Below are 14700 nucleotides of genomic sequence, written 5' to 3'. Positions count from 1 at the left end.
TTTACTCCAACTAAGGTACCTGTAATGGCGTGTCCTTTCGAGGATAAAGCAACGTTTTTAGTACACGCTATTAATTTATTACGTCGGTTCTATAAAATATTTAAATAAATTCGACCGTTTTCAAAACAATATCAAATAACACCCATTGTAATTTGCGAAGGTAAAAATTAAGAATGATTATTATTCTTGTAATAGGAATTTTTATATGTGGAATTTGAAATAATTATATTCATTGCACTAACGGATTTTAAATATCGAAGAAAAATTCGGTCATCGTAATTCTCTTTCTTTTTTCGTTGCATGTGGCCTAATTTTTGGATGTCTAGAAAAGGCTCGTGTAATGGATAAATGATCCTTCACTAGATGGCGTTACTTACCCGGGTGTGGTGAATAACCATAGAGTGACGCGTAACGTGAGTCACAGTGGTGCACGAGTATCTGTGCTGTACGCTTTTTGGAGTTCTTCTCGTTTCGAAGCTGCTATAAATCAGGTTGGTAGAAATTCGTTTGTGTGCTTTAACGTTTCAATGTGAAAACTTCCAATGGCTGATTTGCAGATATGAAAACAATCTGAAAAATACAAAATATTTGACAGCTATCCAACTTTGCTTATAAGAACGGCCATTGTTATTGTGTCGCTTCGAATGATATGCATACGTTTTTTGTCAATTTCTGTAACTTAAGGAAGTTATTTTTATATCTTTTGTCCTTTAAAAACAATGATATTCTTTGTATAGCAATTTTATAAGAGTTCCAATTATAACCAATAAATGTTTATGAAAAGTCAAATATAGCCTGTTCGAATATAGCTGAGCGAAAATTCTGAAACAAAGAGTAACAAAATAGAAATTGTAGCATGATATTTCATTGAAGAAAACTTAACAATGTAAGCGTATTGAGAAGAGCTGAAAATGTAAGGTGTAATATTACTTTACAAATAATATCTATCCAAACGAGTGTGCAGCAGATTTTACTGTCCCAATTTTGTTATTTAAATTATAGTTTAAAATTCAAATTGAACTGTATGACGGATATGTACTTTTATATAGATTTCTATAGATGTAGAGTGTAATGTCCTCTTTGTTGAACCGTCACGTAGACGATCTTATTTTTATCCTGATTTTGGTTACGTCGTGATATCCTAAATTAATTGTCTAAAAATAAATAGTAGCTCAATAAAGACTATCCTTTAGATAGGTCTAGTGCCTATTATCTTTTTTTTAACACTGTTCTAATTCAACATGAGGAACTAACTGGTAGTCAAATTTACATAACCTCTACTCCCTTTGCGATACTATCTCTATGAATTAAGCAATTTATAAAAATACAGCAAATAATAACTAATACATACTTACAAAAAATATGAATTAAATGATGTAATTGTCTTTTTTATTCATAATTTTAGGAATACAAACATGTCTTCGCGTAAAACAGCCGGACGCCGTGCAACAACCAAAAAGCGTGCACAACGCGCAACATCAAACGTCTTCGCGATGTTTGATCAAGCTCAAATCGCTGAATTTAAGGAAGCTTTCAATATGATCGACCAAAATCACGATGGTTTCATCGATAAAGAAGACCTTCACGACATGCTTGCCTCGTTAGGTAAGACGCTAAGCAAGTATTTATCGTATCGCGACGATTTTTTAAATTTTACAAGGTAATTGATTTTTGTTTCAGGTAAAAATCCTACTGACGAATACTTGGAGGGAATGATGAATGAGGCTCCAGGACCTATCAATTTTACAATGTTTTTAACTTTATTCGGTGAAAGACTTCAAGGCACAGATCCGGAAGATGTAATTAAGAATGCCTTTGGTTGTTTCGACGAAGAAAATACTGGACACATAAACGAAGAACGTCTTCGAGAATTACTTACTACAATGGGAGACAGGTAATTTTTATTTCTGCATGTAGTATGCCTTATTATTCTACTGAAATGAATAAGAAATTCATCGTTCATTTTTTGTGTATCTAGATTTACGGATGACGATGTGGACGAAATGTATCGAGAAGCACCTATCAAAGGATCGATGTTCGACTATATAGAATTTACCCGAATTTTAAAACACGGTGCTAAAGACAAGGACGAACAGTGAAAAATTTGAAATATCCCGTTCTTTATATCTGTTTGATTGAGCGTGTAACACTTTTTAATATGGTTGAAATTGTAAAGTTTCAAATATCACTTGTATTTTATATATCCTCTATTAATGAGAACAACTGAAAATCTAGGATTTATATTATTTGTCGAACAACTGCCTTATCTCTAGGTCCTAAATGTACAAGTCCCAAAACACGTGAACATTTGTCATATTCATTTCAAATCAAAATGTTCATATATACAACCTACGCGAACGGAGATAAAGAACAGAAAAATTAATTCACATCTTAATACGAACTACAATCACTGTAAAATCGATAGAAAAAATTCGATATGTAATATATATTATATGCTACATTAACATATAGTTGTTAAAGAGTTGGTATTTATATTTTAATATAATAATGAATTATACATTAAAAACATGACGTTTATCTTTACATCCACTCTATTTGACTTTCATATCCAGCGAAAATAAACAATAACATTTAATATTTAAGATACTACAATTGAACATAATTCGATACAAGACAGAAGAATAGAAATTTAAATAGAAACAGACAACTGCACAAGAAACGTAAAAAAAATTATCTACTTCTATTAATAGACAAGATAGGAAAAAATAAACATTGACAAAGTATTTGACCTTTTGTTCGAATTGACGCGAGACAAAGATATTTTAAAAGTTCAATCAACTTTATTTTATGCGACAAATGAATAATAGAAACCTTTCGAAGACAGGAATGCGAGAAATAAAAAATCATGCATCGATGTATTCGTGACGACTGTAAAGGAAAAGTAAAATTGATGAGAAGGATTTCGGTAGATGACAGGCGCGATTATTCCGCGTCTGCGCATTGGTGTTTAAGTACAGTATATACGGAATGAAGTCTCAGGAAGCCGCAGTATCATTTCCACTGGTGCGAGTGCGGGTTTCGCTTCGTCTCTTGGTTTCGTCTTCCCTACCGCTCGCGTTGGCCTTTCCTGTCGCGTCTTTGCTCAGTGGTTGTTCCATTGAAGTAAATACCTAGACGAAATTTACTGGATCCGCGGTGGTTGACAGTGTAGTCGGGGAGGCATCGGCTTTTGCCGATCTCCTCGCGAAAAGGACTGAATTAATCGTCCGATCATTCACTAACTGTATAACGCAGAGTGTTTACTGTTTGGTGAATGTAGAGTGATTCGCGGTGTGTCTCGTGTATCGTAGTTCGCCCCTGTGAGTGAATGTCCTGAAATCGAAGCAGCAACAAGAGAGATGAGACGAGAGACAGAAGCAGAAGCTGAAGCTGCCAGCCGCGAATTGGGTTACGTCCCGTTCGCCTGGCAACGATATATGACGCAACGGCCACCCTTCGTTAGTATCCGCGATCCTCGTGATCTCTACGTGCCGCTTTAACTGCAACAGGACTTTGAGTTTCACTGGCAAGACACGCGAAAAGGAAACGCCAACTGCCTTCCATGCGATCAGTTATCCCCGCCCCGTTCACTCGATTGCGCAGCTAGTTTTGGAGGTTAGCCGATCACGATTAAGAAACTTGAACGAAAGCGACACCCACAGAGCCAGCCGGATCAGCTGTTTGCCCAGGACGACCTCTCCGACTACCCTCGGTGAGTCTGCTCCCTTCTCAAATAGTTATCCTTTCGTTATCACCTTAATCATCCGGATAATTGTTTTCTCACTCGTTTCGAATACGTATCGCGAATTCGAATTTCTCTGCGACACCATCGCTCATCGATCGTCGATTAAATCGAGCGTGAATCACTTCGATATTTCCTAGCTTCAACTAGATGTTCAACAGATATGCATAGAACGACGTGGGAACGTAATTCTTCTTCGTATTTCTTCCTTCCTTTGTCGCTGAGAAATTTTAATTTTAAATGACGCGAAATATTACTTTTAAAATAGAATAAGTATGGTATCTCAAATTAAACGTGATTGACTTCTGAGTGCGAATTTTCTCGTATTTTAACGCGAATAAAAAAATACAATGTAGGTATAAACGGTGTCGCAATAAACATACGAAGCACGTGACCGTGGATGAGAGCGCTGTCAAAAGGAAAAACTCGGCGTCTTCGCGCGTCTCATTATAAGGGGCTTCTTTATTTCGAAACGTTAATTTCCAAAAGACAATACTCAATGGTATTCTTTCGTGGCTCGGTACGTCGGTAACTCGATTTGTCATCGGTAAAATACTGCAGCTTGAGAGCGATTGAGAATGGCAAACGGTGCGATGAGTTTTCTCAAACCACGTATAAAAACACAATAATACAGAACCGTGCGCGTTGCATATACTCGGTGTAATACGATCCAATGCTCGAACTGGTCATATCACTTTAATATTGCATAACGTGCTTCTACGACTGCATAAGAATATTAATACAAAAATGTAACGAGTCTTGAAATTGAACGAATTTAATTTGCCTCGTTCGACGACGACGAACTTTCACGAGCTAGTTTTATCGGTTCGGTTATTTTATATAATAAGGAAATAAAACTCGTATGCTCGCAACTTTGAAAAATTTATTTTGAAACAGTCGCTTTTAAAACGATCGACTATGAAATATTCGTCAACGATGTTTTAACACAAAAAATAGAAATACCAGATCGAAATACTATATTGTTTCGCGTGCCAAATGCGAAGCGAAAGTTTTAGCGCGCGTAATAAAAATATTACCGATGTGTGCGAGGTGCTACAAAATCGAGTCACAAAAATGATTGTTCTTGCTGAAATCAAGTGTCCATTGAAACGAATAGACATGGAAGCGGTATGATCAGGCTAATTACATACGAGTCAGGGACGTCTCTAATCCGCGGCCATGTTTTCGAACAGGTTGTTCCAGATACACTAGTAAGTAATACGTTAAATCTGTTACGCGATTTCACGTTCTGTGTCGCGAATCCCCGTTTCCTTTCGTGTCACCTTGTTCTTCTACGGTAGACACCTAAAGCCAACATCTGTTCGATACTGCTAATAGCTTTACAAAATTGATCACCTTATTGCGTAACATTCTTCCAGGTTCGTTCGACCAGAACATAACCTAATTCATCGTGCTTAATACCCTATAAAACGGATTTGCAAATGTGCCTGTATATAATCATATAGAATTATTCTATCGAATCTCAAACGTATAATTATACGTATAATCAGGTATTTCGCAAAATCTAGTCAGCGACGTTGAATCGCAAAAATTGCAACTTTCAGAATTCACGGTGTTTGCCAGATCATACTAGGAAACCTTACGCGATACAGTGTCACGTTTTTCCTACAGCCACGATTGTTATAAAACTATTCGATCGCCTGAGGTGTGTTCGCTTCGTTCGTACGTCAGGCATCGACGTTGATTAAACTTTTCGACCGATATTCGCAAATATCACGGTGTAGAGTCTCGATAGGAAACGCAGGGTCGACCCAAGTAAGCATTTACTCGCTGGCTATGTAGGCGAAATTGCAAGCGAAAAGATGAAAAGAATCGCTGGTTGATAGTGTGGGTAAAGTTGTCGAATAGAAGCAATAGTGTGTTGTAACTGTGTCAGTCTACACGCGAACAAACAACGAGGACCACTCGTCGAACATCCTCCTTGAGTGGAAGCCGGTCCAACGTGTTCCAAGATGAGCGGTAAATAAGTCTGGGATCGATGATGCTATTCGGTATGCTCTATCGGAACCGTCGATCGCCACCACACGACGTATAATTACGTTATCTATAAAAGTATGATCCTCGAGTGACGTATTTACTCATTCGCCGGATACGATCTTTCGGTTCGTACGAAACTATCGCGGAGACGATGCTGGACTTGAATAATAATCATTGGTTAAATAATCATCTATCGCTTTTAAGTTGCTTCGTGCGTTTAAAGCGATCACGATTTACGTTAGAGTTTAAGCCACACCGCTTTCATATCGTTGTTGGTTGCGGTGAAGCTGTAGGCGATTAGACGATCGCGTGCCATACTGTCCTTTGTATTTGTACCTGTTCGTTACCGAACTTCGTTATATTTGGTTGGCAACTAAGTGATTGCGGATTTTGTCATTACTACATAATGACTACTACCTAATTGATTACTACCTAATCACTTAGTTGCCAACCCAATAGTTCTAATTGCGTAGTTGTGTGGACCACCGCGATTACGCGATCGTATACCGTGAAATCGAATTGATACATTTGCAAGGACAATCGACATTCCCATCGACGCTGTTTCCGCGTTTCTTTAGCTGCGAAGAAACAAACAGACGTGGCGATTATTGCGAAAACGATGGTCGCACGGTTACACGTGTAAACCTTCGAGATAGCCTGGCAGATGGTCGGCGTTAGTGCAGTTCGGTGTACATAAACGAACGTACATCTATAGATCTAAGCTAACATCTCTTAAACATCTTGAACGGACGTCTAGCAGTGATTTAATCTCGAGCCAAAATATCCGGGTCAGTCGCTGTACACAGCGAGTGGGTTAAAGTTTGCTGTGTCACGAGGACGTCTAGACAACATTAGGCGAACGCAAAAGATCGCAGCGGTCTGCCGGGCAGAAGCTCACCTCTCCCCCACCCCATATACGCACAGCGTATCTACAGCGTATATACCAGGATATCCTGGCATCGATGATTCCTCCCTATGAAGCGGCAGCCGTCGCTCGATGGCAATAAAACGTGGTGAGTTACTGGCCAGGAGGGTGCTCTCCGTTTCGATAACGAAAGCGGTTGGAAGGCAAGTTCGGCGGTAAGGGAGGATGGGAAAAGCGTAGTAGCTTCGAGTAGGACGAACGACGCCGATTCGAGCGGGGTTAGGTGCCACGACGCGCAGGCGTCGTATCGATTTCTTCCTTTGCCTTTGCTTTTGCCTTTGCCTTTGCATCCTCCTCTACCTCTTTGTCGCGTAAAACGGCCGACCTACCGCCCTACGAGCATTTCCTCTTCTATCAACAGACGATCACTATCGCGAGGGATGTTAATCTCCGCGGAATACACATCGAACGTACCATCGACTGTAACGCAGCTACGCGAATTCTGCGATTCCCTGCCTCCGGCTATTTTATTTTTGCTCCACTCGCACAAATAACGACTACCGTAAATGGCTGGCCAGACGAAGCGAGACGGTTTCTGGCCTCATCCCTGGTTGCACCACTTTATGGTCCATCTCCTTTCCGTTCCTATCGTATTATACGCTTAAGCATACGATATATGTATATATATATATATATACACTTGTATAATTAAATTATCTCGGTGGCTAATTGGAAACTGTAGGCGAAGTTAAATTTCTCTGAAGGCATTCGCGACGATATATCCTTCCGGTTCGTTAACCGGACGAATCGGGCTAGATTGGCTGTAAATCGTGCCGCACCTGTCCGTAGGCCGATCGGATACCGCTTTTCGAGGGTGCAGTGACAATGAAATTCGATAGTCTCGGATAACTCGTACCTATTGGATCGGTGCGTTCACGGGTCAGCGATGTTACGACAATACCGAAAGCCGGACAGGGATAGTCGATGAAGAGAGAGAAGTGGAAGGAAGGGTCGTGCCGAGGGAAAGTGTGGCGATCTTTGTGTTAAGTGCTTGAAATTCGATGCATCCTGCCCATCCTGTCTCTCGTCTCGTCTCGGAGACTAAACCTGGATATGTGGTTATCCTTGTCGCTGATGCAGTTACCGTTGCCGTTTTGCCGCTCTCGACTACGCAACCGCTTGGTATCTACGTGCAATGCGATCGGCCGATTTATTCCGCTCGCTCGCTACTCTTCATTAACTTTCATTAACTGGTAATCCTCGGCTCGCTATGGAATCATTGGCTATTTTAGTTTAAGCAACTTTCTCCAGCCACTCGGCTCACCGCGCGTGCCAGCCTTTCGGATCTCTCGATAAGCTTACGTCGTCTCTCGAATTCATTTTCTCGTCCGAGTGCCGATATTATAAGTCGTATCGACAGCTTTTCGAATCGTTAGGAAGTTGTCTGCTTCGTGGTATCATCGGAGATTATTGGAAAGAAGATTCGAAGGGAAAGGACGAACAGTTGGTCGTAATTCTCGCGCGTGGAATAAGCTCGCGGAACGAAGAACGTAGGCTGCGGTCAAAATTAGATTGAAAAGCGAGTAGTGCGACGTGCACGCGGATGACGCGCGTTACATAAGCTACGTAGACGGAAGCGAGCGCAAACGAGTAATCGTACGAAACGATTTCGATGGCTCGATAATAAAAGAGAACAAAGGAAGGAGGGAGAATGCCACTCGAGGCGCACGGTAGCATCGTTAAAACGAGAGTCGAGTGCGGTGCAAGGTATCTCGTTAATAACTGGAAAGAAAATAAGGGAAGGACAGAGAGAAAATAAAATATGAATACGGCCAGAAGGCGGTGGGTTTTGAAAGCAGCGCGACCAACCGGTCGTACGGTCGACCAGCGCTAAATAGCCTACGATGTATATCTAACATTATACATATATGTATATCGAATTTGAAACACCGACGTCCATCATTTGCCAGTACGTTCTAATTCTGGCGAATGACTTAACTCCACGGCGATGTATGTTACATTCGTGTAGGTACGTGGGTGCACGTTGTGTACCCATTTTGCGTCGTACCTCCACGTTCACCGTTTTCCTCGTACCGTTTGTATCGATCAAAATGTTTGCCCTTGACGCCAGAGATCCGCCGCGTGCACGTTAGATGCGAACTCCGTTGCACTGTTCCTGGTCAACGTTTAAACGACGCGCCACGTGCTATGCAACTGGCATCGTTTAACGGACGAATCACGACCTACCCTAAATTACAAACCTTTTCTCTTCGTCCAGCGTTGCGTCATTTCGTTTCGTATCGCTGGTGGAATCGAAGGGCAACTTTTTTACGATCGTCCGATTTCTCATTTTTATTCCAACGCGAAAATGTATTTGCGGCTAGGAATTCCAAAGGAAAGACACAGTCGCGTCGCGTGAAACAATTCCAAAGAGATTTCGCGGCCCTTTTCTCGCAACGGAGCTGTATCCACGGTATATAGATAGAACTGTAGCCATGGGAAGCACGCGGTACCGTACACTTCCGCAACCGTAAATTAAGCACCGCGAGAGTTGAATTAAATCGCTGAACCACGCGAAGCATATTTTCGCTGCAACTCGGTTATTCGATGCGTCGTGCCGCATGGGAACGACGCTATCGAAAGAAGAGCGAACATTGCTGTTGACACGATCGTTCGAGAAATGGAAAAAGAAAAACCTTGCCTCTCGTCTTTCTCGCGCGTTTTTACCAGCGCGTGAGAGGAAGCCGACAATCGTCGATGCTTCGCGCTCGTCACCCCCTTTTTCAGTTCTTTTTGCTTCGAACACGGCGAAAGAATTCCTCTGGTAGTCGGCTCCGGACGACTTCGCCATTCGAACCGGACGTTCTTAAAACTTTGAATAAATTTCATTTTCCACGGTTATGCTTCGTGTTGCTCCATCAAAACAAGTTAAAGATGCGGTTGAAGCGAGAGCGCGTTAACGAGGATAGCTCGTATGTAGGATGAATCGTTCAGGAAATTGTCTCGGTGCGCTGACCTACGTTTGCAGTTGGATAGAAATAACTTTGCCTCGTGTAGCTTCCTGGAAACATCGAAATTCCTCTTTGTCTTTGCCATCGCTTCTTAACTAATTTACTTCGTTGTTTTCCAATTCCTCTGTCTCTTTTAGCCTTTTCTGTCTGCGAGATTCTCGCCTTCGATAGACCACCGCCGCGTGTTCCTTTAAATTCGCTAGCATCCTACGACGAATCGTGCTCGATTTTTTATTTATCACATTCGCGATTCTTTCGTTCGTAGTTGGTCGTTTTTTCAAGCATCGACAATTCGCCGCAGCGATCTTCCAACGTTCGTTTCCTCCCTTCGAACGCAACCTGCAATTTATACGAACGTATCGTCGATGCACCGTAATGTAATTACGCTCGCTCAGTTTTTACGCTAAGTTTTTGTAAACGTTTTCCAAACTTTCCTTTCGATCTGCGACTCGTGTGAATGGGTCGGCGTTCTCGTGCGTCCTTTTTTACGATTATTCCGTTACGCGTTGCTATCCCGACTACGCGATGACTCAGTTCACGTATCTTCCATACGAAACGTATCCAACCACGTGTACATATACACACACGTACGCTCTTACAAGCCACGCTTCTAAACACAATTCACGTACGACAGTTGTGGAACACAGGACGCGATACGTCGAATACGCCTTGGCTTGAATGATCGAGTGCTACGCGCCACGTTCGAAACATCATCGTAGAGCTTGATGTCTCTATTCCATCCACGTTCTACTATTAATTAATCGTTTCAGTGACTGCAGTCGTTTCGGGGCATTGTAAACACCGAGCTGTGCACGAGCCGTGCAGTTCAACTCCCAAACGTTCTTTTTTTTTTTTTTTTTTTAACGTTTCAGTTAAAGTCATTTAACAGTAGAACTACCACGTCAGTTAAAATGACCGGTTTGACAATTTATTTTAAAATTCCTACTTCATGTTATATTTTTTCTCCGCAATGATGCAATGACTTTTGCAAGAATAGCTAAAGGAAAAATAGAATAAACTTTAACTTTGTTTTATTCATTGGACTTCCTTATTCAGGAAAAAGCGAAGAGGGTCTACCTGAAATGGTTGAATTTTATAATAAAACAAAATTTTTTCTCCGCAATGATGCAATGACTTTTGCAGGAGTAGCTAAAGTAATATAATAAACTTTAATTTTGTTTTATTCATTGGGCTTCCTTATTCAGGAAAAAGCGAAGAGGGTCTACCTGAAACGATTGAATTTTATAATAAAACAAAATTTTTTCTCCGCAATGATGCAATGACTTTTGCAGGAATAGCTAAAGGAATAATATAATAAACTTTAATTTTGTTTTATTCATTGGGCTTCCTTATTCAGGAAAAAGCGAAGAGGGTTTACCTGAAACGATTGAATTTTATAATAAAACAAAATTTTTTCTCCGCAATGATGCAATGACTTTTGCAGGAATAGCTAAAGTAATATAATAAACTTTAATTTTGTTTTATTCATTGAATTTCCTTATTCAGGAAAAAGCGAAGAGGGTCTACCTGAAACGGTTGAATTTTATAATAAAACAAAATTTTTTCTCCGCAATGATGCAATGACTTTTGCAGGAGTAGCTAAAGTAATATAATAAACTTTAATTTTGTTTTATTCATTGGGCTTCCTTATTCAGGAAAAAGCGAAGAGGGTTTACCTGAAATGGTTGAATTTTATAATAAAACAAAATTTTTTCTCCGCAATGATGCAATGACTTTTGCAGGAGTAGCTAAAGTAATATAATAAACTTTAATTTTGTTTTATTCATTGGGCTTCCTTATTCAGGAAAAAGCGAAGAGGGTCTACCTGAAACGGTTGAATTTTATAATAAAACAAAATTTTTTCTCCGCAATGATGCAATGACTTTTGCAGGAGTAGCTAAAGTAATATAATAAACTTTAATTTTGTTTTATTCATTGAATTTCCTTATTCAGGAAAAAGCGAAGAGGGTCTACCTGAAACGGTTGAATTTTATAATAAAACAAAATTTTTTCTCCGCAATGATGCAATGACTTTTGCAGGAATAGCTAAAGGAATAATATAATAAACTTTAATTTTGTTTTATTCATTGGATTTGCTTATTCAGGAAAAAAGGCCTACCTGAGACGGTTGAATTTTATGATAAAAGAAAATTTGGGGTAGATATAGCAGACCAAATGGCAAAAAAATATAGCGTGAAGTCGGAATGAAAAAGATGGCCACTTCAAGTATTTTTTGATACTTTAGATTTAGCTGGCATAAATGCCTGGATTTTATATAAGGAAACCACAGGTGAGCAGATGTCCAGAAAGGATTTTGTGTTTCAATTAGTAGATGAACTTGCCGCTGACAATGAAAAATCACGGATAGAACATAGAGCATCTGAGATACAAAGTATTATGTCAAAGAACTCAGCTTATTCACGCAAATGGTGTCAGACAGGGTACTGTAATGATAATAATACCACCACCATTTGCGATCTTTGTAAAAAATATGTACGCGTAAAATGTACGCGGAAGAAAGTTTACGTTTGTAAGAAATGTGTTATATTTGTATTTTATTTATTCTATTACGCTTATTATTATATTACACTTCTTATATTTACCAATGGAAATTTATTTTAATATTCTTGTTACCAAAGATTTTGGTACTGAATATTCTTCATCATTGTACTTATTATCATTATTATTAAAATTGTTATTACATAGTTTTTATGATCTCAGAACACGGAACTTCTTTTTTAAGATAATAATAAATCAATAAATATAAAAATATTCTACTATTACGTATTTTTTAAAAACTAGTCATTTTGACTGGCTTTGATAGAAATAGCTGCAGTCTCAAATGCCGGTAGTTCTAGTGTTGAGATAATCGTTAAAAGTGGAAGCTCGAATGTGTTGTTGTTCGATCGAAATGTTCGTAGATGAAAGAAAAGAAGGACATTACGAACACGCACGACAATTCCCGCGCGAACGTCCGCTAAGGGGAAGCAGAGTTCTAATCGAATAAGAAAAGGGTTTTCGCGAGTAGCTGGACGCAAGGTTCGCGGCAGCTGACAATGAGTTTATTGGATTACTTCACCGCTTGGCACATCGTCGTAACTTGACCCGTTCAATTCCAACGGTTGACTCTTTACGCGCCTACGCTCTTCCACAGTCGACGATATTCCACGAACCTTACCTATGTAACGCACTTTGTCCGCATTCCAAATTATCCAGCTGTTCGAAACGCTGCGCTCGCAACGTGCGAGACACGCGACGGCAAATTGAAGCGCGGAATTTCGATGGCTTTTTCGCTGCCACGTTTAGCTGTATCGCAGGTACACACGAGAGGAGAAGAGTAAAGGGAAAGGTAGGTTCGAGACGATACCACGGATGACCACGGACAAGCGGCTATTCTGCAAACAAAATGTTGACGATGAGCTTGGAATACGACAAGACGTGAAGCTCGTTCGATACTTGAAAAGTCGTTGCCAATGTACAGCAATTTGTTTCGTGTTTTATTCTGTAACTTCGTTTTACGGATCTTGCGAGCTCGCTGCGAGTTGAACGAAGGGCTGTAGCGAGGGGCGTTTCGCGACCTGCGACTCGGCACAGATAAATAACGAGATTGAAAAGCTGTGCCTTTGTGGCGAATAAATCTGCGAAGCGATCCCTCGTTCTCGCGTGAACGCATACGTAAAACGTCGCGTTTCAGTCGGCGACAAAACCAAATGCCACGAAGACAGCCTGCCACGGGAAAAAAAGGAGTGCAGAGGGCTTGATTACGCGAACGAGGGTCAGCTGGAATATCGCGTGCACGCGTCATTATACTGTGCGATAATATACACAGATACGTGTACGTGTGTACGTACACGTACGATCGCGACGAATGTAATCGCGATTCGCATACCAGCTTCGCACTTGGTCCCTCTGTTTCTTCCTTCGTTCCTCGCCATGCCTGTGGAAAAACGTCATTCGCGAATGCGAGGCACGCGTCGAACGTTTAACCGCTTTTCCTCTGGCCAGCCGCGAGAACCATCCTTGCAACTTGCTGTGCAACGAGGAAATCGGGAAAAGAGGAAAAGAGAAGATGATCGATGCACGTACTTGGTCGCTCGCATACGTTCCACGAGGATACAATACGTCATCGTCGATCCGAGTCTGGTCCGAGGAATGAAAATAAGCCGGAAGGTGACAGAGGTTGAGGTAACGAGGCTCGAGCGATTTTCACAATAAGATAGGAGAGAGAGGGAGAGAGACTACGTCTCCGATCGGGCGCGCGCATCTTCCTGGTTATAATACCAGCGGACAACGTCGGAAAGCATAGACGTTAGCTAGCGCTGGCACCCAACCAGCTGCTAGAACCCGTACGGGTTCATCCGTACAGGTCGACCTCGCAACACGGTACAGTGCGCCGAGTAGACGATCTGCGCGGATATTTCACAATTGCCGGGCAACTTTGCTCGGCTCCAGAAGATTAACGTCGAACTCGATGCTGTAACTCGTGCGGCGAACGAGTCGCCGTGAGGCATTGACCAGGATGTTGACAGTATGAAACCGCCGTGTGTCGGACGCGGATACGACGAATATCGCCAAGGAATATCGCCGGAGTTATTTAATAACGCGATAACAACTGATCAACTGTATTCGGGTTAAGATAAGCAGAGCGCGGTTCCAGGCTGACCCACGAGGCAGCCGAGATTTCGCAACGGTGTATCTTAATTTTTCTCATTTGTATTGGACTCGTCGTTGGAGAATTTCACGCGGCAAACGGAAATATAGAGTTACCGATACTTTTCAGGTAATTCTATCTTGAACTTTGTAACTCGGAACGGTATCCACGGCGTCCAGTAGCTGTAAACTTGGTCGATCTTTCCTCGCCACGAACGATTTAGTTGAGACCTTTTGTTCGTCGTTGCGCGAGAAAGCGTTTCTGCTTCGCGTTTCTGTGCTTCCGGAAACGTTGAAACCTCGGCCACGAAACAACAGTCCGTTGTTCGTGCCGTAACGTAAGGTAAACGACGAGAACTGCACTCTCTTTGGCAGGGCGCGGAATTAAATGAAAATCGCGTCGCGTCATGGAATCCGTTGTATCCTTTGATGAA

General features: G+C 41.2%; 2 protein-coding genes across 2 annotated transcripts in view; both read left to right on the top strand.

Moving 5' to 3' along the window:
* The first annotated feature begins 354 nt into the window (after positions 1–354).
* Positions 355–2544, top strand: LOC126870365 (myosin regulatory light chain sqh). Its single transcript, XM_050628017.1, has 4 exons — positions 355–491; positions 1406–1605; positions 1681–1894; positions 1979–2544. The coding sequence occupies exons 2-4, from the start codon at positions 1416–1418 to the stop codon at positions 2097–2099; spliced, it is 525 nt and encodes a 174-aa protein (XP_050483974.1). The 5' UTR covers positions 355–491; positions 1406–1415; the 3' UTR covers positions 2100–2544.
* Positions 2545–3009: 465 nt separating this feature from the next.
* Positions 3010–14700, top strand: part of LOC126870351 (uncharacterized) — a 40906-nt gene continuing 29215 nt past the window's right edge. Inside the window, exon 1 of the mRNA XM_050627974.1 lies at positions 3010–3712. The gene's annotated coding sequence lies outside the window, so the exon portion shown is untranslated. The remainder of the gene's footprint in view (positions 3713–14700) is intronic.

The sequence above is a fragment of the Bombus huntii genome, chromosome 1 (genome assembly GCF_024542735.1).
Source record: "Bombus huntii isolate Logan2020A chromosome 1, iyBomHunt1.1, whole genome shotgun sequence".
Lineage (NCBI taxonomy): Eukaryota > Metazoa > Arthropoda > Insecta > Hymenoptera > Apidae > Bombus > Bombus huntii.
The sequence above is the reverse complement of the archived record's forward strand: the minus strand, read 5'-3'. Positions and strand labels throughout refer to the sequence as shown.

Excerpts from the sequence above, each read along its gene's own strand:
- LOC126870365 (XM_050628017.1), top strand. The coding sequence starts at position 1,416 with ATGTCTTCGCGTAAAACAGCCGGACGCCGTGCAACAACCAAAAAGCGT. Across the intron at positions 1,606-1,680 it reads CGACATGCTTGCCTCGTTAG|GTAAAAATCCTACTGACGAA; the intron begins GTAAGACGCTAA and ends TTTTTGTTTCAG. Across the intron at positions 1,895-1,978 it reads CTTACTACAATGGGAGACAG|ATTTACGGATGACGATGTGG; the intron begins GTAATTTTTATT and ends TTGTGTATCTAG.